The 25,595-nt window shown below is 40.6% G+C and overlaps 1 protein-coding gene across 1 annotated transcript in view; it reads left to right on the forward strand.

Annotated features, from left to right (window-relative positions):
• Positions 1-25,595, forward strand: part of ctnnbl1 (catenin, beta like 1) — a 186,944-nt gene that overhangs the window by 117,890 nt on the left and 43,459 nt on the right. Inside the window, exons 12-13 of the mRNA XM_078236405.1 lie at positions 16,098-16,195; positions 25,365-25,445. Of these exons, the coding sequence (XP_078092531.1) occupies positions 16,098-16,195; positions 25,365-25,445 (179 nt within the window). The remainder of the gene's footprint in view (positions 1-16,097; positions 16,196-25,364; positions 25,446-25,595) is intronic.

The following is a 25,595-nucleotide window of genomic DNA, read 5'->3' on the forward strand; positions in this document are numbered from 1 at the left end:
CGGTGGCTCTGACATCCATCATCATGAAGTGCTTCGAAAGGTTAGTCATGGATCAATTCTGGCCTCCCATATTGCCTGGATCCCTTACAGTTCACCTATCGCCACAACAGGCCCACAGCAGCGCCATCTCCCTGGCCCTACACTCAACCCTGTAACATCTGGATAACAAGGACACTTATGTCAGACTCCTATTGAAGCTAAACCTTCAATGCTGTTATTCTTACAAACTCACCACCAAACTCGGTGGCCTAGGGCTCAGCTCTTCTCCCTGCGACTGGATCCTAGACTTCCTAACCCACAGACCGCAATTGGTAAGGACAGGCAACAACACCTCCATGATTGTCCTCGACACCAGTGCTCCACAAGACTGTGTCCTCAGCCCCTTATTATACTCCTTATACACCTATGACAGTGTGACCAAATTCCCCCCCCCCCCCCCCCCCCCCCCCCAATGTCAGTAAAATAAATGAGATAGTCATCAACTTCAGGAAGTGTAGTGGAGGGCATGCCCCATCTACTTCCTCCGGGTGCTCCAATTTTCTCCCACAGTCTGAAAGACGTGCTGGTATGGTGCATTGGCCATGCTAAATTCTCCCTCGGTGTACCCAAGCAGGCACCGGAGTGTGGTGACTAGGGAATTTTCACAATAACTTAGTGTTAATGTAAGCCTACTTTGACACTAATAAATAAACATTAACCGCAATGGGGATGAAGGGGAAATAGTCGCGAGCTTCAAGTTTCTAGGTGCCCAGATCACCGACAACCTGCCTTGGTCTCTCCACGCTGATGCTATTGTAGAGAAAGTTCACCAATACCTCTACTTTCTCAGGAGGCTAAGGAAATTTGGCATGTCCACTACAACTCTCACCAAAGTTTACAGATGCACCATAGAAAGCCTCCTTTCCGGTTGTATCACGGCTTGGTATGGCTCCTGCTCTGCCCAAGACCACAAAAAACTACAAAGGGTCGTGAACGCAGCCCAGTCCATCACGCAAACCAGCCTCCCATCCATTGACTCTGTCTATACTTCCCACTGTCTCGGAAAAGCAGCCAGCATAATCAAGGACCCCAAGCATCCCAGCTTGATCTCGTGCACTAACATGAGTAGAAGGTAAGTAAAACATTGCAGAGGTGAAAATTTGAGGCCAACTACCAATGAGAATAGGGTTGGCTTAGACACTGAGTATAAGCAAAAGCATGATTTTTAGCACTGACAAAGTATAAACGTCTTATATGCCAGGTTGGCTTGTGTACCATGAACAATGATAATGTGCAGAATATCTCGGTAAAATGTGGCCATGCTGAGTTTATTTATACATTATATTATCAATCCAAAGGAGTGATTAAAATTGTTGTATGTGCCATAGCACACTCTTTCCTTGCACCACGTTGTCCAGTGTAAGGAGACGTTGAACTAGTCAAACAAGAACATAATTGTGCCCTCACGTCTGGGGCCTGGCTAAACATGATTCCCATGAATATAATATGTAAAGGCCTCAAAAATTAAATGCTGCAGAATGAGACTGAGCAGTCAGAACTGGTTAGTTCTGCCCAGCTGAGTAAATAGCTGCTCTACTGCAAGCTGCACTTCTAAATGTTAGCTATATTTGGAAGTCTGGATTGGAGGAAGTGCAGACATTGGACATGTAGTATTATGTTCAGCAACATAAAACATTTGTAAAAGATAAGCACTGATTATCAAACGGTGACATTACCATATCACAGTATAAGAGGGATATACTCACTGATTTTGGGCCTGGGACCACAATTTCAATCAGTGAGTTGCTCAAGAGCTGTTTTCAGAGCATATGGTGGGAGTGAGATTGAAACAAAGGTTGTTATTTTCTGCAAAGACCAAAGTAAGATGGTGCTGCACTTGGAAATTGACTTTATTTTGTTGATTTCTTTCTTAATTTCATACTACACCCAAACTTTAGAACGTTGATTTCTAATTTTTTGAGTATGGAAAGCAATCTAATATTTTCACAAAAAATAAGCTTCCCATATCTCAACACTGCCCATAACAGCAATTCATGAATTTACAATTTGAAAACTATTGCCAGACTATCGCAAGCCTAGAACAAAAAAAATCCTTGATTCTTCTTATTTTGTTCCTGAATTGATGCTCTTCTGTATCATTAGGTCTAATCTGGAATAATTCAACTACAGTGCTCAGTGATTGGAAATAGAAAACAAGAAATTTAATTTGGCTGTAATAAACCTTAAAAAATAATCAGACTATAAACAGCATTGGCAAGAAACCATCAGCAAAACTCATTGACAAATTACTTTGGCAACAGTGATTTTATTTACACTTGTTTAAAGCCAGTATATTTTATTTAATCATATACAGCAATCAATGCTTAATACAATTAATGCTATAATGTACAAATTGCTTTCAATTACAATGGTACTTTCCTAATGAACAACCATAATTATTTTTAGATATTAGTAGAACAATAAAAATAATAGATACCAACATAAGCAACACTAGTGTTATGATCACCCCTTAAGTGAGGCTCCCCAAAGTTGTCGATCTGGGCGAGACCCGTCTATTACCTTGTAGCTGCGTTATCCCCAAATTGTTACAAACCCTGGCATGGAGAGGTTGTCTTTATTCAACCCCTTCTGCTGGTCGCAACAAGATTTAATTTATAAAGGGACCCCTTTTCGTGGGTATCCTTTTTCGAGACCCAGTAGTTATGTTTTAAAAAGAGCCAATTTAACCAGGCTTTCCTGAGTTAAGATAGTTGAGTTTATTAACTACTAAGGCAAGGAGAAAAATGGTGAAACGCATGCATATACATTCATACAGATTAAGTGAGTCCTAAGTAAGTATAAATAAAAAGGTATATGGAACAGTCCTCCAATTATGAGGAGCAGATGGTGAAGATCCACTTGCGATTTGAGATTCCAATAGGGTTGCCTTCAGTAGGCAAAATAGCTGGTTCTTTGATTCCAGTGTTCTGCGGTTTGGCAGAGAGATTCCCCAGTTCTCTTTTCAACTGTGATCCTTTTGCTTGCTGGGTATGACTTCCACAGTTAGAGAGAGAGATTTGGGTTCCAACTGCAAAAATGGCCATATGGCTATATACTTTCGATGTGAAAAACCTGCTGGCTTGTGGGAATTCTTCAATGTGATTGGCCTATTAACTTGTTCGATGGCATTACTATTACTGGGAACTTGGAGATCCATTTAGCTTGGCACTGGATTCAAGTTCATGTCAGGCGAGGTGAAACCCATGCCATTGATATCAGTAGATACTTATGGACAATTTTCTTTTGACATCAGTGAGCATTGACACTTATGCTGGATGCAAAATTGCTGCTGTATTATTGCATTCTCTGTCTTGTGGTAACTTAATATTAGATAAAATAATATGCTGCGTTTCAATTCCAGTTTTCATTAGTTTTGAATGTCTGAATCATTTCCTCCACCCTTTATACTACCCTTTATACTACATGTCTTGGATCCACGGGAATGCTATCGAGTATGAAGAAATATTTATACAAAAAATTAAAATGGTGGGATATTCATTGGCGTGGTGGAGGTTACAGAGTGATTTGATAGAGATGCTTTCAAATGATGAAGGGTAGCTGGAAATAGATCCTTTTCAGTGGTTGAGGGGTTCAACTAGAGGGCATAGCTAAAAGATTGAATACAAATTTAGAATGGGGAACAAGATAAACTTTTAACATAGGGTTGTTAGGTTGTAGAATGTACAGCCAGCATTAAGGATTGAAGCAAATATTTACAAATAGACGCTTGACGGAATGAGGAATTAAGGATTATGAGAATGTGCACATGAGAATTTGACCGCTGTGGAGGAAAAATACCAATGGGGACTGGATAGCATGTCTCCAGTTTTTAATTCCATGGCCTCTTCTCTTCAAAAAGTTTGTGGAAATTACAGGTGACAAGGAAATAAATTTCTACCCACCAAATTGTTAGTTCTGATTCCAGAACTCCCCCTACTTTTCATCATTTGATCTCAATTGGGGAACATAATTCAAAACTTTTGATTTTTGTTTCAGGCAGCAGTTACACCTCTTTTCTCTATCTTCCAAGTGTTCTGATTGGACTATGTCAATTATGCAAACATTTAATGTCCACCTTGCATGTTGATGGAGATCATGGTTTTTATTTGTTTTTCCACCCCAAAGGCTTGAGGCCCAATGATAGAAGACAAACACTTTTGAAGAAAGTTAAACTTGCTATCCATTTTGACCCTCTGTTTGCTTCAAATTTAGTAATGTACCACTATTGCTGTCATTATGAGCAGTTAAATGATGCATCCTATGTAACGGATATGATTGGTACGTATGCAACATACTTTTCATAGAATCATAGAAACCCTACAGTGCAGAAGGAGGCCATTCGGCCCATCGAGTCTGCACCGACCACAATCCCACCCAGGTCCTACCCCCACATATTTACCCGCTAATCCCTCTAACCTACGCATCTCAGGACTCTAAGGGGCAATTTTTAACCTGGCCAATCAACCTAACCCGCACATCTTTGGACTGTGGGAGGAAACCGGAGCACCCGGAGGAAACCCACGCAAACACGAGGAGAATGTGCAAACTCCACACAGACAGTGACCCGAGCTAGGAATCGAACCCGGGACCCTGGAGCTGTGAAGCAACAGTGCTAACCACTGTGCTACCGTGCCGCCCTTTTCTCAAGCCGTTTTGCATGACTGGATTGATACAGTCTCCGTTGGAAACCACAGTGGAGTTACGAAGAATGTAGTTCACTCATGAGCCATATAGAGATTTATGCTGTTGTTTAAAATAGATGCATCGGAAGGAAAAAAAACTGGAATGAAGTTCTTTTTAAATGCTACATTTAAGAAAAGCTGGTTTCAAGGATTTTATCCAATGAAGGAATGATACCCAAAAAATAGGTGGTCACTTTGGCCATAACTCTCTCTACCTCAGTAAATCAGATCTTCAGATTCTTTCTCAGGGGTCAGACTAAATACTCCTAGAACAATGCAGAAACTATTTGCTATCTCTTAGAGCAGGCTGAGTACAATGCTCATCTGCTTCATTAATTTGCACATTGCGCAGGCAAACCATGTCAACAACGTGCAGCAAAAATAAAAAATGCTGGAAGTACTTAGTTCAAGCAGTATCTGTAGAGAAAAACAGAGTTGACATTTCAGGTCAATGACGCTTCATCAGAATAGTTTCATTATTCCAATGAATGAATTTTACGAATAAATTCAACACTTTTTTTAATACCAGCTGTATTTTTGGGATGTTCAATAATGGTTGGGATTGAAAAGAAAATCCGATTTTTTGAAATCAGTACAGTTCATTTTTTGGTGCTTTTTTTTGACCTGACGAGTTTTCATGTTTAGTTTCTGGCAATATGCAGCACAAACACTTTGTCATTTCCCCTTTCTTGGGGAAATGCCATTTGCAAGTAAGATTCATAAAATTTGAAATTCATACAAAGTGTAGAGATTTTGATCTAACAAAATCAATATATTCAGATTTCAAACTGAACTTCTGTGCTTAAGTATTGTATGGTTTTATTTGCAACGGTTGTTAGTGGGAGAAGGGACATTGAAGTTGGAAGCATGGTGACATCTCAAGGCATGAAAAGATGACAGATCATGGAATATAACATGTGATTTGGAAAAACTAGCTTATGAAATTGAGTTTTAGAAACTTAGCAATGATATGTTCCCTTGGCATATCCAGCATCCAACTTTAGATGGAACATTAATATTATATCCAATAGAACTGTGTGCTTTTGGGAAATGTTTTCCTTAGCTGGTTCTTGAGAGCCATCAATTTTGATACCATGTCAGGAACAGACATGTAAATCTGCTTGAATTTCATCATCCAAGATTCACAAAAAAAAAAATTTCATCTTTGTCCTAAGTGGCTTACCCCTTATTTTAAACTTGTGTCCCGGTTTCTGGACTCCCAACCAGGGGAAACATTTTACCTACATCTACCCAGTCCTATTCCTTTAAGTATTACATTGGTTTCATTCTTCGACATTCTAGAGCACATAGGCTCAGTTTCCACAATCTCTCTTGAAAGGATAGTCCCACCATCCCTGGGACAAGGCTGGTGAACCTTCATTGCCCTCCTTCCATGGCAATAATATCCTTCCTGAGATAACACCAAATATGCACAGGTGCAGTCTAACCAAGGTTCTATACACTTGAAGCAAGACTTCCTTTCTCCTGCACCCAAATCTTTTCGTGATAAAGGTTAACATACCATTGCTAATTGCTTGCTGCATCTGCAAGTTAGCTTTCAGTCTCTCATTGACAAGGGCACCAATGTCCCTCCGTTCATTGTAAGAAGTCTCAACACCAGGTTAAAGTCCAACAGGTGTATTTGGTTGCATGAGCTTTCAGAGCACTGCTCCTTCATCAGGTGAATGTACATCTACACTTTATTTCTTCAATGGTGAGAGATTATATTGTGCACATCTATTCCTCCTTTTAAAGTGGATCACCTCACATTTTTCTACATATTTTATCTTGGCCATTCACTAAGTCTGGTCCAAATCCCACTGAATCTGCTTTGCATCTTCCTTGTTCCCACCTAACTTTGTTATCTGCAAACTTGCAAATATTACTTTTGGTCCCCATCCAAATCATTGATATATATTGTGAACAACTGGGGGCAAGTACTGATCCTTGCAGTACCCCAATAGTCACAGCCTGCCAAGTGAGAATGACCTGTTTGTTCCTACTCTCTTTATTGCCTGTTAACCAATTCTTAATCCGTGCTAGTATATAACCTCCTATATCATATGCTTTAATTTTGATGATCTCTACTGAAAGCTTTCTGAAAATCCAGGTATATTATACCCAACTCCCCTTTTTCAACTCTGTGATTATCATCCTCAAAACACTCCCAACATGATTCCCATTCATAAATCCATGTTGACCAATCACATTATTATCCAAGTGTCCATTTATCACATCCTTTATATATATTTTCGCTACTAATGCAAGCCAATTCCCTGTTTTTGCTCTCCCTCCCTTAAATAGTGGGGTTACATTTGCTACCTATCAATCTGCAGGAACCATTCCAGAATCTATAGAATTTTGGAAGGTGATCCACTGTCTCCATAGTTACCTATTTCATGATCTGGTTTAAAACAGAAGTAAAATTGGAACAAAATAAATGATATTAAGTGATTCAAAAAGACAATTATTTCAGTGATTTCTCCAGGAATATTGGGGGTGATTCTCCAGCCCCATTGTGTAGGGGAAAATCATGTTATGGCCAGAGACTCTGGCGAGAGAACTTATTTTGAGATTCCCCCCACCCCCAGCTGGCGACATATTCTGGTTCATGCCCAGCGAGCCAAATTAGCATATTTAAATCCTCATTTAAACATGCATTTTCTATTTTAAGCCAGTTTCACCCGCTCCTGTAATTCACCCAACCCCCGCAGCAACATTGTGCCAGCGGGAGTCACTACTGGTCTCTATTTCTGGAGAGCAGATGTGATGACCATGCCAGAGGACTCGGAAGCCATTGGAGCCTCCAGGTGGTCAGGGACATCGCTGGGCAGCGCTAACTTGGTAGTTGGCACTGCTAGGTTGGTGTCCCCAGTTTGGCACTGTCAAGGGGGGCCTGATTGATTGGGGGTTGGGAGGATGGTCTTGCCGGCCCACAGCAGGGTTTTGCTCACTTGGGGGTGGGGGGATGCTGGTAGCAGCGATTGGGGTGTGGGGTGCACCTGCTGTCAGTGGTTGGGATGGTCTATAGGGTTTTCTGGAGATCAGGGCTCCTGTTAAAAGCAGCATCTTTAAGTCCTGCATATCACTTTTTTGGTGGGAATCATCCAAGCTCCAAATCTAGTCTAGGTGCAGGTGGATTGCGATCTGGATTGCCCCAACCCACTGGGTAGGAATCGCACCGCTTTTCCCACCCGGGGACAACAGTTGGAAATATTTTGGGAGAATTGCAGCCACAATGTTTTACTAGCTGTAAGCACAGATATGCCTCCATCAATTACAAAACGTCTTACAAACCTCGCATTTCAGTTATAACATGATGTATTACTAACTGTGACTTAAAGGACTTTTCCAGTTTTCAGCTAGTGCGGCCACGGGGCGCTGCACATTGCTGCTACAACAGGCTTGCCGGCGATTTAAGCCCTCCCCTACAAGTGAGGAATGGTTTAGCCCATTTTTTCATGCAGTAAGTGCATAAAACTCTGAATTTGAACTCGCCCAAAAAACGGGTGAAAAATTTGTCCCGGACTTAGAATGTTTTTGGTAAGATTGCCCCCTTGGTGTGAATTTCAGAAAATGAATGCTGCAGTTATTCTCAAGTGCTTATCAAAGCTGTATCCTAATAAATAGAACAGTATATTAAGGGATGGTTTAATGCGACTGGTGGACAATGTTGAGTGGAGATGGTCCATTAGCTAAATAATACTGAGGTGAATCCCAGACATTAAGGAAAATAAACAACTATTTAATAGGCCACTTAATGCTCTCCCAATCCATTTGCCATTAAACTGATCATCTGAATTCCAGTCCTGATCTCTAAGCTACTTGATGTTGTAAATGGTGTTCTTTCCTCATTATTCCCCTCCTTTTCAAAACCACAGTCATCAACCACTTTGTCCTTTCAAAGAAACACCTTATTACAAAGCTCAAATTTCTTGAATGTGTTGTCACCTCCCAAATCTGTGTCCATCTTTCCTGCAGGTCCATATTTCATAGAAACCCTACAGTGCAGAAGGAGGCCATTCGGCCCATCGAGTCTGCACCGACCACAATCCCACCCAGGCCCTACCCCCACATATTTTACCCGCTAATCCCTCTAACCTACACATCCCAGGACTCTAAGGGGCAATTTATAACCTGGCCAATCAACCTAACCCGCACATCTTTGGACCGTTTGAAGATTACAGATTTGAAGTCTGTAAATGGGTTTCTGGCTAAGCCACAGCACTGAAATGACAATTAAACTTAAATGGCATCCTTTGTGATGACTGAGTATAATCCTCCTCCTTTTTGACTGCAGCCTCATATGGTTAACCACATCATCTTCTCCAATGTTTTCCCACTTTGTTCGTTGTACAGCTGTTTTGAAATACCCTTGCTAGTACCCTTGCTACTCTTACCATTCCAATCACAGGCAGAGAATCTTCAGCAATGGCTTCTCTTCAAGTAAAGTTAGCCTTAGCTCTCTTTTTCCTCAGCTACATGATAATGCTATATTATCATCCGATAGATATGGCTTCAGGTTCCATGTTTACATACAAGCAAGCGCTCTCAACCATTCTGTTTCCTTTGTTTTGTTGGTCTGTTTATTTGATATCCAGTTCTGGCTGCACTGCATTTTTCTTTAGTAAAACGTTGAGAAGACCAATCCCATTGAATGGGCTCACTTGTCACATGGTCTGTAGCCTTGACATTGATTAAATCGCTGTTCCTGTCTACTGTCTCAGGTTGAGGTTGACTTTAGCCATGACATGCTATTTGACCTCAAGCTGAGCTTGCAACCCTATATAATTTCCATCACAAATCTCCTAATTTCTACCTCCATAATATTGCCCAACTCTATCTGCCTTAGTGCATTTGCTACCACAATCTTCATTTAGGATTTTGTCATCATTGTCTGCCTGACCAGCTTCCTATCTTTCCCCTTCATAAACGTCAGCTCACCTGAAACTCTGCTGCTCATCCTCTTGCCAAAATCCCTTCATGGCTTCACCTGTCTGTATTTCTGTAGCCTCCGTTAATCTCTTGCCACTCTTTCAGCTGTAGCCCATTGTGAATTCACTCTTCTTTCATCCTATCATTGGCAACAATGCTCTTATCTTTTGAGGCTCCAATTTGTAATTGCCATTCGGCGCAACCCTCCCTTCACCTCTACCGCTCTCCTTCTCTGATGCTCCTTAAAAGCTATCTTTTCACACAACATTTAGTGACCCTTTTAATATCTCTTGTTCTTTGTGGGTTTCTCTTTGGTTGTCCTGCGAAGTGCTTTGAGATAAGTTTTTATATTAAAGATGCAACATAAATGCAAGTTGTTATTGGATGCAAAAGTGAAATAACAAACCGGCATATACTTTTCACCAATAAAATCATTCAGCATTTATTAACGGAAAAGGGATGTTTTTTTGTTGTCACAAACTGGTATTGGAAATGGCCAAATTGCACATCTGCTTTATCACTTAGTGAAAACTTACTGTTGAGCTGTGACCATCATCGTTCCTGACCATCATTGGGACATAATCCAGTTCACCAGAATTAATACCTCAATTTTTCATATGGATTGCATATTATGACTTTTTGACTAAGGCAATACCTTGATTGAAAATTATAAATTAGTGATGGTATAAGGTGCATGAATTGGCATTCCAATTTATTGAGTAAAGTAAGATTTAAAATAAAGTGAGCAATGATTCAAATATTTAAGAAAAGTAAAATTGTTTCGCCATCAAGCAGATTAAAAAACTTCTTGTTTTCATGATAAAATGAGAAATAGTGCATGTATTCCAGACAATGATAGCCTGGATTTTCTGATCAGAGAAGTGGTGAATGTTGAGGGGTTCGCTGCTGTTGAGCATCTCCTTCTCTGATGCTCCTTAAAAGCTATCTTTTCACACAACATTTAGTGACCCTTCTTAATATCTCTTGTTCTTTGTGGGTTTCTCTTTGGTTGTCCTGCGAAGTGCTTTGAGATAAGTTTTTATATTAAAGAAGGAATATTATGAGGAAGTCCTGATGTACATAAATGCCCAGTACTTCAAACTTCCTGTGGATAAAGATACTCTACCCAGGCAGTTCCATGGATGCCTCTGACGCTTCATGGAATTGGGTTAGATGCCCAGAATGCCTAGAACTTTAATTATAGCATGGGGCCAGGGTGTGACTTACAACAGAATCAGGGTAGGCCTTTTTCTTATATAAAACATACTTAGAGCAAACTTACAGAACAGTCAACAGCACACCCCCTCCCAACAAAGCTCCCACCCTGCAATCACAAACCTTTACTCATCAACTTTAAATTCAATAGTGTATACACTGGAATGAGTCGAAAAGCCCATAAATTATTGTATAAATAATTCAATTCACGAGAGTCAGTCTAGATATTGGCACTTTGACCTTCACTCAATTTATAGGCTTCAGTAAGCGCCTTTAGTTCTGCTTGTTGGGGTGCCTGGAGGCATCGATCCCTGTGCTAACACAGCATTTTCTGTTGTCACAGCCCAGCCTGTCTTCCGAACTCCATCTTCCACTATAGATGACCCATCAGTATAGAGTGGGTTATAGAGGAAGTTCATGCATTTCTTGCTGCGATTCCGAGACTTGAATAATATCTACACAGTCATGGTCTTCTTCTGATGCTTCCCCTATGGACAGCATGGTAGCTGGGTTGATTGGACTGGCCCTTTTGATGATGATGATAGGCTGTTCCAGGATTGCTGTCCAGTGGGTCCATTGTGCTGCTGTGACTTGAGAGACTCTGTTCATGGATAATGGTGTGTACACTGCATGTGGGCACCGTATAGTGAGTTGGTGATCTATCACTATAGTAGTCGCTGTTTCCACTGCCATGCATGTAGCTTGCAATGTTCTGAGACATGCCCCCCCAGCCCTGAGCGACTTTGTTCCACTTTCCTGAGTAGTAGCTGACCAGTCTCAATCTATCACCATGCTCTTGTGTCAGGACTGCTGTCATGTAGCCTTCTCATTCATGCATGTACATGGTGAACAGTTATCCTGTGTCTGGGATTCCCAGAGCGAGTGCCAGTGTGCTTTTCAGTCTGTGGAAGACCTCCACTTGTCTCTCATCCAGCATTATTTTTTCCTTGGAGTCTCTTTTTTCCTTTGAGCAGATCGTTTAGAGGTTGAGTGAGTTCAGAATTCGAATCAACTCTGGCTCTATTAAAATTGCATAGACCCAGGAAGGACTTTGGTTCTTTTGATGTCTTTCCTTTGGGTGCGTTGCGAATAGCTTGGGTTCTGTTGACTGTAATTCCTTTCTTCCCACGGGAAATCTTCTGGCCTAAAAAGCCCAGCAGTGCTTGGACATATCTGTCATGTTCTTCCTCGGCTTCTGATGCGATGAAGACTTTGTCAACAAAGTGGATCACCGTGGAGGACATCTGGGGAGCTTCTCGCAACTGGTTCCCTAGGGCCATGTAGTAAACCATGGGGCTGTTATGAAATCCCTATGGTAAGCACATCCAGGTGTACTGTTGTCCGTTGACTGCGAAAGCGAACCAGGGTTGTACTTCTTCGGCCAGCGGGACTGACCAGAAGCTGTTTGCCATGTCCACCACTGTAACTCATTGGTGTTGCAGTTTGAGTGCATGGAATACAGTGGATGGGTCTGTAACGAGCAGTGTTAATTTGTCCACACGCTGGTTGACCTTTCTGTAATCCACTGTAAACCTCCAACCTTACGTTGGTCTTTTTTACATGCCATACTGGACTGTTGGATGCCCTGTGGGTCATCTTCAGGACACTCTTTTCCTCTAACTGTTCCACAATTGGGAGGATTCCTTCAATGGATGCTTCACTGATGGGATACTGTTGCGTGCTTGACAGAATCTCTCTGGTAAAGGTGACTGGCTCCATTTGCAATAGACTGCAATCTTTCTTGTCTTCCAACCATATGGGGTGGTCAGCCAGATCAGATGTGCTCAGCCTTGTTAATTGCCAGTTCAACTTTCCTTGATTGAACTCCAATGAAGAGTTCAACTGCATCAGCATGTCCAATCCCAGAAGGGCTTGTGTGGCCCCTCCTACCCAAATTAGCGTGGTTACAGTAGAGGATCCCAGTGATAACATGATGGGCTTTGTGCTGCAAACTCTATTTTGTCACCCCCGGCTCCATAGGCCGGCTTAGCGCATCAATCAAATGGGAGGCCCAATTGCTTTTCAACTCGTGTTGAGAAGAAATTTCAGTCGGTTGTCTTGGTTTAACTCTGCGCACGTATAGGCCGTCTGCCTTCCATTGGACCAAGGCTAGCAGAGGCCGTAGGGAGGGGTTGTCTAGTTTCCCGAATCCGGAAGGCATCCCAGCAGCTTCCATTGTTGCTCCTTGGAGAGTTTATGGAGGGCTTCAAATTCTTCATCCTTGATTCCGGGGTGTTCTGGTGTTGGGGGCCATTATTGCATCAACGACAGTTCTTCGCTCAATGTCCAGGTTTCCACAAATGTGGCATATGCCCGGCAATCGTTGTCATTCGACCTGTGAATGAAATAATTCGGCTGGCCTGGTTTGGACTACCCTGACCTTGGCATCGCTACTCAAATTCCTTTTTTATCAGACACACCCATCAACCAAAGCCTGGTATTTGACAAGAGGCTCTTCCCAATTCGGCATGGTCATCTTTACAGCCTTGGCTACTTCCGGCTTCAATCCTGCCAGGCTAGCATGTTTGAGAGGGGCGTAATCACTGTCTTTAATGTTCCTTTCTGTAATGTCGGGCACACCAGAGTGCATCAACCACGTGTTCCTGAAACTTTTTTCATATTCACTTGCGTTCTCTGAGGTTTTCTGTATACACCTGGAAATCTTGTTCCAATCTATAGTATTGCAGGCCAGCTCTGTAATGTAAGTGTACAAGGTTTGCCACCCTCCATCCAGATTCTGACCTTGATCTCCCAATCCTTCTTGCAATTTCTTGAGAGCTGTCTTCCCTTCTCTGCCCTGCAATACTGTAGCCACCATTGCAACACCATCCAATGGATTGAGGCTATAAATTCTGTTTAATCTGTCAATCTTCTTACAGATCTCCATGCCTCCTTTCTTGGATACTTCTTGCCTTTTGACCACTTATCAATGTCTTCAGGTGCAGCTGGCATGTGAGAGTAGATAGGGATGCGTTCGTACTCCCCAGCTTCCGTTGCCACCTTCTTACCTGGTTTGGCCTTGAGAGGACGCACATGTGCCACCTCCCCTTTGTTCTAATCATTGCTGTCTGAGTCAGAGCTGGAGTCCTCGTGGTGTAAATCAATTTCGGCCATGAGTCTCCTCCTATTCTATCTCTCTACCTTCTCCAAATTCGTAATAGGTGGAACTTGTAGGAGCAGTCGGGACAAGTTGCCATCTGTAGCCCCGCCTCTGCTAGGATTCTGTTTAACTTCCTTGAGAGCTCTCCGTTCTTTTCTCAGCCTCTTCGAATCAGCTTCCGCTTTCTCTCTCTGCTGATGCTCCTAACTGACTTTCTCAGACACAAAACGGACATTCTGTTTTTCCCTATCTAGCTGCAATTTAAGGGTGATTATCTCTCGCTGTCAAAATTGTTACATTATCACCATCCAGATAGACAGTTTCTTTTTCATATCTCTTTTCTGAGTCATTTTTCCAAATGCCCGTTGCACTTCCAGTAGGGGCCAGATCCCATTACGATCGGTAATAGTAAACTTTTGTTTTAAAATTTCACTTTGTTTCTCTAACTGAAACTCCTTTTCCAAACATTGACTATATAATTTTGTATTTCTTGTTCACTAACTTCAAGGGGCTCCATGCTTCACAGTTGTAGGTTTCTTATGCGAGTTAGCCATTTTCATTACAAATCCACATAAAATATAACTTGTTTAAATCAGTAGAGATGTCCCAGTTCCTTTATTTATTAACAGAGGCACCCTGTTATGTATTCTTTTATTTTGTTCGAGATATTCCGAAAGTCTTGAAATCCTTGGAGTGTAACTGATTACTTCATCACTGACTTCTCCTACAGTGTATCATCTGAGACGAATAAGAAAACCCCTTGATCTTAAAAGAAAGGGAGGAGATCTTACCTCCTTTATGTTGTGTGCACTTTTATTTCTTTTTCTCTTCTCTTGACTTTGGTGCTTCCTTTCCCGATCTTCAGATGTTAATCATCCTGCCGACTACGCCAATTATTGGATTCTAGCTTCAAGATGTTAGATTCTACCTTCAAACCCTGGTTCTTTGGAGAGTCAATGATGAGGCACAAAGCTTTTGGTTACGAACTTTTATTTCGAAGGCACATGGTGTTCAGTCCAGCAATATAGTATCGTAACAAAAATGGTTTCCTCGTATCCCTCTTTTTTTATAGTCTCTGTGTTGCTGGGCAGCTTAAGCAACCTCTCAGTAAGTACCTTTCAATTGTTCTCTAGGCTGTAGCTTGAACCAGTTCTAACCAGTTTCACAGCTACAAGTCTGTTCGCCAGCAATCTTTTGTCTTCAGCACACTGAATCCAGGTTGCAACAGTTTGATTCATGATAGAGATACATTCCCTCACTTGTTGAGCTCAAAGCATTGGAACAAACATTTGTGAAGTCTTGGTAAATAGTGAAGATGTCTGGGATGGATCAAACTATCTAAAACAAACTTGCCTGTGTGAGGATGTTATTTTACATATTTTCAAAGCAAAATTAATGAAATGTTTCCAGCATTTCCCAGTGAAAGCAATCCACAAATAAATGCACAGTAATTTTTAGGACAATTATGATTTACATCACAAAGCATGGTTAATAAGTACTGACTTTTTGGAGTCATAACAACACAAAAGGCAGCCATTTGGCTTATTGAGTCCATATTGGTTCTGTGTCGAGCAATCAAGTCAATCCCATTCCACTGCTCTATCTCTGTAAGCACTTTCCCATGGAAATCATTAATGATCTGCACAATCACCGTCCTTGTAAGCAACAAGTTAGGGATCATTACCACTCACTAGTTAAAAATTCCACAGTGCATTTCTTGCTGAAAATCTTGAAGCTGTGTCACCTAGTACTTGTACCATCATAATGCATGTATTGGCTTCCAGGGTGAAGTACCACACTGGCCAGGACAGGGCATAACCCCAAAGACATTATTAATACCACACTGTAACCGTCTGAGCTAAGCAGATAATGTAGAGGGAAACTCTAAAGTTATTTTGAACACCTTCACTCAGATTTGCCACACAGGGCATATTCCTACTTTGTTTTATTACAACACTTGTAATCTGCCAAAAGCAACAAGGGAAAGTGCTATCAGTTGTGCTGTAATGATATACATTCCTCAGTTATATTTTGAATTTTCCAGTTGTTTGTAAGCCTAAGCATAAGTAGTTTCCTGCTTTTGTAATGCCCCAAGGGTAACTAGCTGCATTTGTTTTGTTCTGTAGAGCACGTTTGTTCAATTCTGTCTTCCATGCTTCGAAACTTGAAGGGTCAGCAGCGAACTCGGCTACTGAACAAGTTCACTGAAAATGACTGTGAAAAGGTAATCCTTTTATTACTTCCTTGTTAATAATAGCAGGATGGAATTTACACTGACTATGCCTGATCCAATGTTTAAGCTTGGAATTGTGCATCTGTTTTTCTCCCAACTTGATTAACTTCATTGTAAGTTATAGACTGCAACTGGTTATATTTGCTTTGAGCTATCGTGAACTACACTGAATTGTTATTGTGTACATGTCCACAAACATGCACGGACTCGGGTGTCTAAAGAGGATAATTGTGTCTAGTTATTGTCTGTGCTGCGAGACATGAAGGGAGAACTGTACAAGCTAATATACTTTATATAAACTTGGAATTGGAAGCTAGTCTCTGTATGTAGGCCAAGAAACCATCTGGCTCATTCATGTCCTTTTGGGGAGAAAAACTGTCATGTGGCCTACACATGACTTCAGATCCATGGCAATGTTGTTGACTCTTAACTGCCCTTCTGAAATGGCATAGCAAGCCACTCAATTCAAGAGCAATTGGGATGGGCAACTAATGCTGACCTTGCAAGTGATACTCAACGCATGAGAGTCATAAAAGAACACTTGTATGTTATCCATTGGGCAAAATTGACCCTTCTGGTGCTGAACATACTGGAGTGTTTATAGTCTAAAGTGTATCACCTCCTCAAAAATTTCAATGAAATTTATCAAGCAAGATTTTCCCTTTCGAAATCCATCTTGACTATTCAGTATTATAATTTTATTTTCTAATGTTCATCTAGCTGTTCCTTTAGTAGGGGTTCTATCAGTTTTCTGACCAAAGATGTTAAACTGCATTCCCCCGAAACATACCGACTACCTGTAGCGTAAAGTTGAATTTTAAATATTCCCCTTGTGAACACAATATTTTTATCCAAATCAATTGAACTATGATCAATCACACTATTTTGTTTAATGTTTCTTGATAATTTAGTTACATAGTTCCTCTTCGCCTCCCTATTTTTTTTTACTTGTCTCCTTATCTGTTCATCTTCTCCTTATCTTGCATTCATCTGCTCTTTATGTACTTAATGTATGCCTCTTTCTTCACCCTCAATTATTCCTTTGTGTCTTCGTTCATCTATGGAGTCTCACTGGGTATGTTTAATTGGTTTCCTTTTAATGGAATTTAATATTTTTCCTTTCATTCTGAACACTTTTAAATGTTTCCCATTGTTGTTCTACATCATTCTTTGCCAGTATTGTTGCCCATTTTATTTTACCAAGTTCTATTCTCAGCTCCTTAACATCAGTTTTTCTCCAATTTATTAAGCTGATTTTGACATACTTATAACTTACTCTATTAATCATCTTAAAGTTTAATATATTATGGTCACTATTGTCTTGATGTTTTCTACTTTTGCTTCTCTTATCTGCTTAGGTTCATTCTATATTGCTGGATCAAAAAGTGAAATCCTTGATTGACTTTTTGCATCTTGGATTAGGAAAGAGATGGAGTTTCTACTCGTCTTAAGGAGATGAATAGAAGCTCCATCTCAAGCCTTTTTCTGCCCCTTGCGTCCAATTAATATCAATATAGCTGAAATTCCCCCATTTGTAATTCAATTTGTTTGCACATTTCTTCCTCCACCTCCCTTTCTGATCTGTAGACTCCACCAAAAGTGTGATTGAGCCTTTATTATCTTGATTCTCGTATCCATATGGATTCACTTTTTGTTCTGTTGATAGCTGTGTCCTTTTTTCTATTGAAAGTACGTTGTCCCGAATCAGTAGAGCTGCTTCGCCTCCCTCTTTCCATTTTCTTTTCTAAATATGTTATACCCTAAAGTGCCCAGCACCCATTCCTGATTTCTCTGTAGTCCTGTCTGTGATCCCTACTATGTCTAACTCTCTCCCAACACGTCCAGCTCCCCTTTTTATTAGTATGCTGTGTGCATTGTTGTACTGATGTTTTAATTTATTTTAAATAGGATTTCCCCTCACTTTATGTTTAACTATCTTTTTAGACTCTTGTTATTTGTTACAAGTCTTACTCCTTTGCCACCTTTGTGCTAGTACACAGGCCCCATCCCTGTTCACGTGGATCCCATCCCCTCAATATTGCTCCTACCTGTCTCAGAACTAGTGCCAGTGTCCATGCAAAGGAACCCCTCTTCCCCACACAAGCCCTTTGGCTATGTTTTAATTGTCCTAATCTTTCTGCTCCTGTGCAGATGTGCACGTGGCTTGGTAATAACCGAAAGATTATTACTCTTGAGGTGCTGCTTGGTGCTCCTTTAGTATGGTCTCCTCTTTATTCTGACCCATGTCATTTATTCCAATATGGGTGACGCCAACTCGATTTAACCCCCATCCTTTCCAAGCTCTTCATCAAGAGCTTGGAAACGGTAGCACAGTGGTTAGCACTGCTGCTTCACAGCTCCAGGGACCTGGGTTCGATTCACGGCTTGGGTCACTGTCTGTGTGGAGTTTGCACATTCTCCTCGTGTCTGCGTGGGTTTCCTCCGGGTGCTCCGGTTTCCTCCCACAGTCCAAAGATGTGCGGGTTAGGTTGATTGGCCATGCTAAAATTGCCCCTTAGTGTCTTGAGATGGGTAGATTAGCGGGTAAATATGTAGGGATATGGGGGTAGGGCCTGGGTGGGATTGTGGTCGGTGTAGACTCGATGGGCTGAATGGCCTCCTTCTACATTGTAGGGTTTCTATGATTCTAGGAACCACCATGTAATATCTCATACTCTGGCAGCAGGTAAACAACACGTCTTTTGAGTGTTTGCTTTTGGCTACAGAGGACATTACTTGTCTCCCTAATTATAGAGTTTCCTTTTAAAGTTTATAGTGTCGCAAGTTGGCTTACATTCACACTGCAATGAAGTTAGTGTTAAAATCCCCTAGTCACCACACTCCGGCACCTGTTTGGCTACACTGAGGGAAAATTTAGCATGGCCATTGCACCTAACCAGCACATATTTTGGACTGCAGGAGGAAACTGGAGCACCCGGTGGAAATCCATGCAGATACGGGTAAAACGTGCAGACGCAGCACAGACAGGAAATTGAACCCAGGTGCCTGGTGCTATGAGGCAGCAGTGCTAACCACTGCGCCTCTATATTTCTATTCTGCTTCCCCCCTGCCTCCCCACATACCCTTGGGGGAAGCCTCTTGAGCCAAGGTGCTGTGTTCGGATTGTGACATATTTAATAATCCTGAGGACCAAAGGAAACTAAGTGGATAGAGATGTTGAAATGGACAGAAAAGTGGCTGAATTTAATTCATTTGTCAGTAAATGAGGTCATAGATTTTGGGTTGTGAAGCAGGTAATTCATACACTTTTAATAAAGTAGCGCTGGTTGATGTGGATGAACAAAGGAAATTGCAAGTTTGTCCAAAGCAGCACCTCAATTGTAAAGGCAATAAATAACAAATAAATATTGGCTTTTATTGTAAGAGACACAGTGAAAAAGCTGAAATATTACAGTACATCTGTGGAAAACAGTTTGCAATATGCAGATATATGAACATACGAATTAGGAGCAAGAGTAGACCATCCGGCCCCTTAAGCCTGCTCTGCCATTTGATAAGATCATGGTTGATCTGACTGTTGCTTCTACTGTCCTGTCCACCTCCATACCCTTTGACTCCTTCTTCAGTCAAAGATCTATCCAACTCAACTGTATACATACTCACTGCTTCTGCCCCTGCTGCTCTCTGGGGAAGAGAATTCCACAGACTCATGCACTTCTGAGAAAAAATTTCCCCTCATCTCCGGATAAATGGGAGACCTCTTAGTTTATGTGCCTAAGTTCTTGTCTCTCCCTCAAGGCAAAACATCCTTTCCGCATCCATCCTGTTAAGTCTCCCAGGATTTTTATATTTCAATAAGATCACCCCTCATTCTTCTAAACTCCAGCGAGTACAGGACTAACTGTTTCTCATAAGACAATCCTTCATCCCAAGAATCAGTTGAGTCAACCTTCTCTATACTGCATTTAATGCAATATATCCTTGCTTAAATAAGGAACCCGTAACTGTACACAAAGATGCAAACATACGAATTAGGAGAAGGCCACTTGACTCCTCAAGCCTGCTCCACCATTCAATTAGATCATGGCGATCTGACTGTAACCTCAACCTCCCATTCCTGCCTACCCCGACAACCATTCACCTCTTTGTTAAATAAGAATCTATCGAGTTCTGCCTTAAAAATATTCAAAACCTCTGTTCCTCAAAAGGCAGCGGAAGCAGAGTTCCAAAGACTCATAACCCTGAGAGAAAATAACTTGTCCTCATCTCTGCCTTAAATGAGCAACCCTTTACTTTTAAACAGTGACCCCCCTAGTTCTAAATTCTCCCACAAGAGAAAACATCCTCTCTACATCCACCCTGTCAAGTCTCCTCAGGATCTTAAAGGTTTTGATCAAGCTGCCTCTTGGACAGTATTCCAGATCTGGTCTCACCAATGCCCTGTACAAGTATAACAAAATTTCCCTACTTTTATGTTGAATTCTCCTTGCAGTAAATGACAACATTCCATTTGCCTTCCTTATCACTTGTTGTACTGGCATACTCACATTTTGTGATTAATGTGCCAGGGCCCAGTTCCATTTGTACCATGGAGTTCTGCAATCTCTCTATATTTAAATAGTATTCAGCTCTTCTATTCTTCCTGCCAAATTGGACAAGTTCACATTTTGCCACATTATGTGCCATCTGTCATATTTGTGTCCGTTCATTTAGCCTATCTGTATCTCTTGGCAAATTTCTTATGTTCTTTTCACAACTTACTTTCCTACCTATCTTTGTATTGATATATATTGTAAATAGTTGAGGCCCAGTACTGATCACTGTGGCACTATACTGGTTACATCTTGTCAACTCAAAAATGACCCAATTATCCGTACTCTGTTCCCTGTTAACTAACCAATTCTCTATCCATGCTAAAGTATTACCCCTCTACACCATGAGCCCTCATCATATTTGATGTGACATCGAGTCAAATGACTTTTGGAAATCCAAGTACACATCCCCAGGTTCTACTTGTTACTTCCTCAAAGATCTCTAATAAATTAGTCAAACGCAGTTTTTCTTTCACAAAGCGTGTTGACTCTGCCTGATTGCATTAAGATTTTCTAAGTGCCCTACTATATACAACCTCCTTAATGATAGATTCTAGCATTTTCTCTGTGACAGAAGTGAGACTAATTGTCCTGTAGATTCTTGCTTTCTGACTCCCTCCTTTCTTGAATAGAGGAGATATATTCATTATTTTCCAATCTGATGGGATCTTTCCAGAATTAAAAATGAAGAAAGGCTTGAAATATTTGGGCTGTTCTTCTTGCAACAAAGCAGATTACCATATAATTTGATAGAGGTGATTAAAATTAGGGAAGATTCAGATAACATAGTTAGAAACAGATTATGAGTAATCTAAAATGGGGGTGTGGGAAGGGGGCACAGATTTAGAATGGAGCAGGAGAAACCCTGTTAGGAAGGGCTGTGATTGATGTGGAGACGAGGTCATCGTTTAAGAAAAATAGAATGGCGTTGAAATAAAAAAACTCGAGGCACAGGGACATAAGATTAGGTCCACTGCTCATGTGATGCCACTGGCTAAACAATGATTCATCAAACGCGAGAATCTTATAACAGTGACATTTTATAGCAAAACGTGTATTCTATCTAGGCAACTACATTTTCAATATATAGGACTATTCCAACAATATGCTGCTTCTGCTGCATGGAATATATTCTCCCAGTTGTGTTTTGTAATTGAGTCTGCAAAAATAAGTTTGTTCTTCTACAGTGTTATTTCTGCTTGTACTTAAAACTAGGTCATAATCTGTCAACTGAAATTTAGGTAACGGAGTATGAACAATTTGTGCTATTCAAAGTAGTACAGTGTTGGCTCTTTTGTATGAGATTGACAAATTCTTGCTGGCTTAAAAATAGGTCACCTTAATAAAATCAAATGGAAAAGGGCATCTTAAAGGTACATTCCGTGTTGGGTGAATAAAGATCAATATTAGGGAGAGGAATGATTAATTAAAGAGAAAAGATACATTTGGCTCATCTCCACAGAAAATGTTCAGTAGGGTGAGAATTGACTTCATTCACCTTTCAGATATTAAAAAGTTTATTAATTAATCACAAGTAAGGCTTACATTAACAGTGCAATTAAGTTACTGTGAAAATGCCCTAGTCGCCATAGTCCGGCACCTGTTCGAGTCAATGCACCTAACCAGCACGTCTTTCAGAATGTGGGAGGAAACCGGAGCACCCGGAGGAAACCCACACAGACACGGGGAGAACATGCAAACACCACACAGATAGTGACCCAAGCCAGGAATCAAACCCAGCTCCCTGGCGTTGTGAAGCAGCAGTGCTAACCACTGTGTTACTGTGCTGCCCAAATTGGAAACTTTGTTTGTGGAAAATAGAAGTATACTGCTTATTGTGTCAGGAAACAGAGATAGTTTTAAGCAATTTGTATTTGTTGGTATTAAAAATAGGGTATAGCCTTAAGTAAGTTTTTTTTTCCTGTAGCTGAAAGGGTTAGTAACTTCAGTTTGGTTCAGATGCCTGTATGGTAATGAGGGTTTACAATGTGAAACCAAGCAGGACCTAAAGGAAAACTAAGTTGTTGATTAGCAACCAGAGGCCACCCTAGGATAGAAAGAACTTTTGAGTTCATATTAAGCTGGACCCAGGACAGACCAGGGAACTGCAGAAAGCAGACTTCTCAAAAGAACAAAATGAAGTCCACAATCCAGGGATTGGGGACAAAAGTAATATCTCACTAAGACAGTTAAATTAAAGGAACAAAGAACAAGAAGTTAAACAAGGTCCTGTTCAGGAGAATTCAAGTAGAAGGCAGGAAAAGTGCTCTCGTGTTAAAGAGACAGCTGCAAGACCAGATTTAAAGTCAGCTTGTTAAGGAACCAGATATCCAAGATAAATCAAAAGTTTGGTGGTATCCTAAAACAGCCTCTGAAGCAATAGTGCTGTTGACATTACTGGGTACCTGAGAGATTGTGCAGAAACTGAAGTGCCTGTGACAGTCCAAGGCAGAGGAATACTGAAAGAGATTGAAACCCTGGAAGTGGATCCTTGATGAAGGTATCCAGGCGAAAGTATTGTTTGGGAGAAGATTCCAAGGCATGTTTTTCATGTCAGAGCTTCAGTGAGACCAGTTCGCTCATGGTGCAACAAGCATCTTGGGGGGGATTTGATGAGAAATCTACAGAAGTTGTATTGGGTGGCATCTATCACTTCATGTCAGAGTGTGGTGTGTCTGACCACATTTTGCCTATTGGTTTACATGGACTGTGCACTTACTGAGGACATTACAATACAAGACCTATTTTGCAACTTTTGTTATTCTTACAAAGCTGTGTACAACTGTAAAGATAGATGGAATGAAGAAGTAGTGTTGATCTTTTCTTGTTTAATAAATGTTTTATTCTTTTGTTAAAAATTAGTCAACAATCCTGCGAATCTTTTCATCCAAATCTGTAAATAAAAAAATAAAAAGTTACAATCTATTGAGCCGGGGTTCTGTCCTGGGACCTGACCACCCAGTAGTAACATAAGCTGGGATCATAACGATTAAAGAAGTTAAAGGCATGATTTGATTCTTTTCCACGCCCCTCTTGCATACTTTAAAGAAAACATTTTCTCATAAGCTAGGAATTTGATTAATTGCACACTCGTATTTTACCTCAAATTGCTCCCATTTAATAATTGGATTTAAATTCAATTTGTCTTAAATGGTTGACTATCTCAGTTTGAATCCATGTAATTAATGTGAAATGAGGGCATCATTTTTGACAATTCTAATTAGCATACTCTTGCTATGTTCTTCATGAGTTTAATGCAGCTACACCCCAATTGGCAATATCTGTAGACATTAAGTCAAACAAGGAAGGTGTTTGCACTTTTGACTTGAGGGATATTTATTTCAACTGCAATGCTTTGATTTCTCCGTTTGCCCTTTTCCTATATTTATTAATACTGCCTACTGAAGAAGACGCTACATTAAAATGGGTAATCATCCTGCTGTTCTTCATCCTGGAAAGATTTGTTTCTTTCAAAAAAAAGAGTTCATGCAGCATAATTTTAACAGAAATGAAAGTCGTGTTGAGCAAGCTGTGAATTGTGTGGAAGACAAAAGGGAAAATATCTTGAATTGCCTTTGCTAGGTTTATATGCAAGACAGTTGCACTGCACTTTGAAATATTTTGAAAGTATTGTTTATGTTGCTATAGCAGTGCAACAGTATGTTGTTGTGACGGTTCTTCTGGAAATATAGTTGCAAAGATCTAATAAAATTTATATTATAAAGTGTTTTCTACAACACCCTAGTATTTAATTGATTCAATGCCCACTATTGATGCAACTTTATTTTCTAATGTTTTCAAAAAGCATTTAATTCTAGTAATGACTGCCATTTTTATGCTGCTAGTTTTTTTTCAAAAATGTGCAATGTGCTTGCCAGAGAAACATTCATTTCTAGATTTATGTTTAAGTTTTGCATCATCTCTGTGCAGCACAATACTCTACAGAGAGTCATAGAAATAAATGTGATTTATATGACCAATGCGGATTCATATCACCAATTAAATATTCATGGGTTATTTCAAATAAATGCAGATTGGTATTGAATTGGTCGTAAAGATTAAACAAACTGTCATCCTCCAAGAAACTCATTGACTCTATAGTCAAGAGCCACTGCCACACCCTCCGGCGCTCCTGTAATCTCCACCCTCCCATCCCAACCATTCATTAAAGGGCTGCTGGTAAAACCATCAAGAAACCCTCACTAATCAGTTGACAGTCCTGATTTTTTTAGTGATCTTTTTAGTAACTGATGACATGCCGTGACTACAAAGCGACCTAGATGATTGTAAAAGCTTTATAAGACCACGGCAGGTTCCTGATTAACTTTATCATCACCACTTGCTGTTGCATTATAACGTGGCTCTGTTTAGTGAGTAAAACTAACAATGGCTTGTGATTTGAGCACTGCTATATAGTATTCCTGCTCGTGAGTGATACTGCCACTGACTACACTGCAGCAATAAATTCCAGGCTGCAGGATGTGATAAATTTCTATAATATAGACTTTGTTTAGTCGTGCCTGCTCTGAACAAACTAGTTGATGCGTTTCTTGCAAATTGCAGGCTTTTTGTGGTCCTCAGTTGATGGCTATTTGTGTTTCTCACAGGTTGACCGACTGATGGAGCTGCATTTTAAGTACCTGGAAGCTGTGCAGGTGGCTGACAAGAAGATTGAAGGAGAAAAACATGTATGCATCAGTTAGTCAGTCAACAATCTTAGTTTGTCTTTTGCAAACTCTCATGTTAATATTTGGGATAGTGACTTGCTGATTGAATTTGATATATTTCTATGAATGTACGACCCTATGGAATTCGATTTACATTTTGGGGAAGATTTT

Source organism: Mustelus asterias, chromosome 20 (assembly GCF_964213995.1).
Source record: "Mustelus asterias chromosome 20, sMusAst1.hap1.1, whole genome shotgun sequence".
In the NCBI taxonomy this organism is placed as follows: domain Eukaryota; kingdom Metazoa; phylum Chordata; class Chondrichthyes; order Carcharhiniformes; family Triakidae; genus Mustelus; species Mustelus asterias.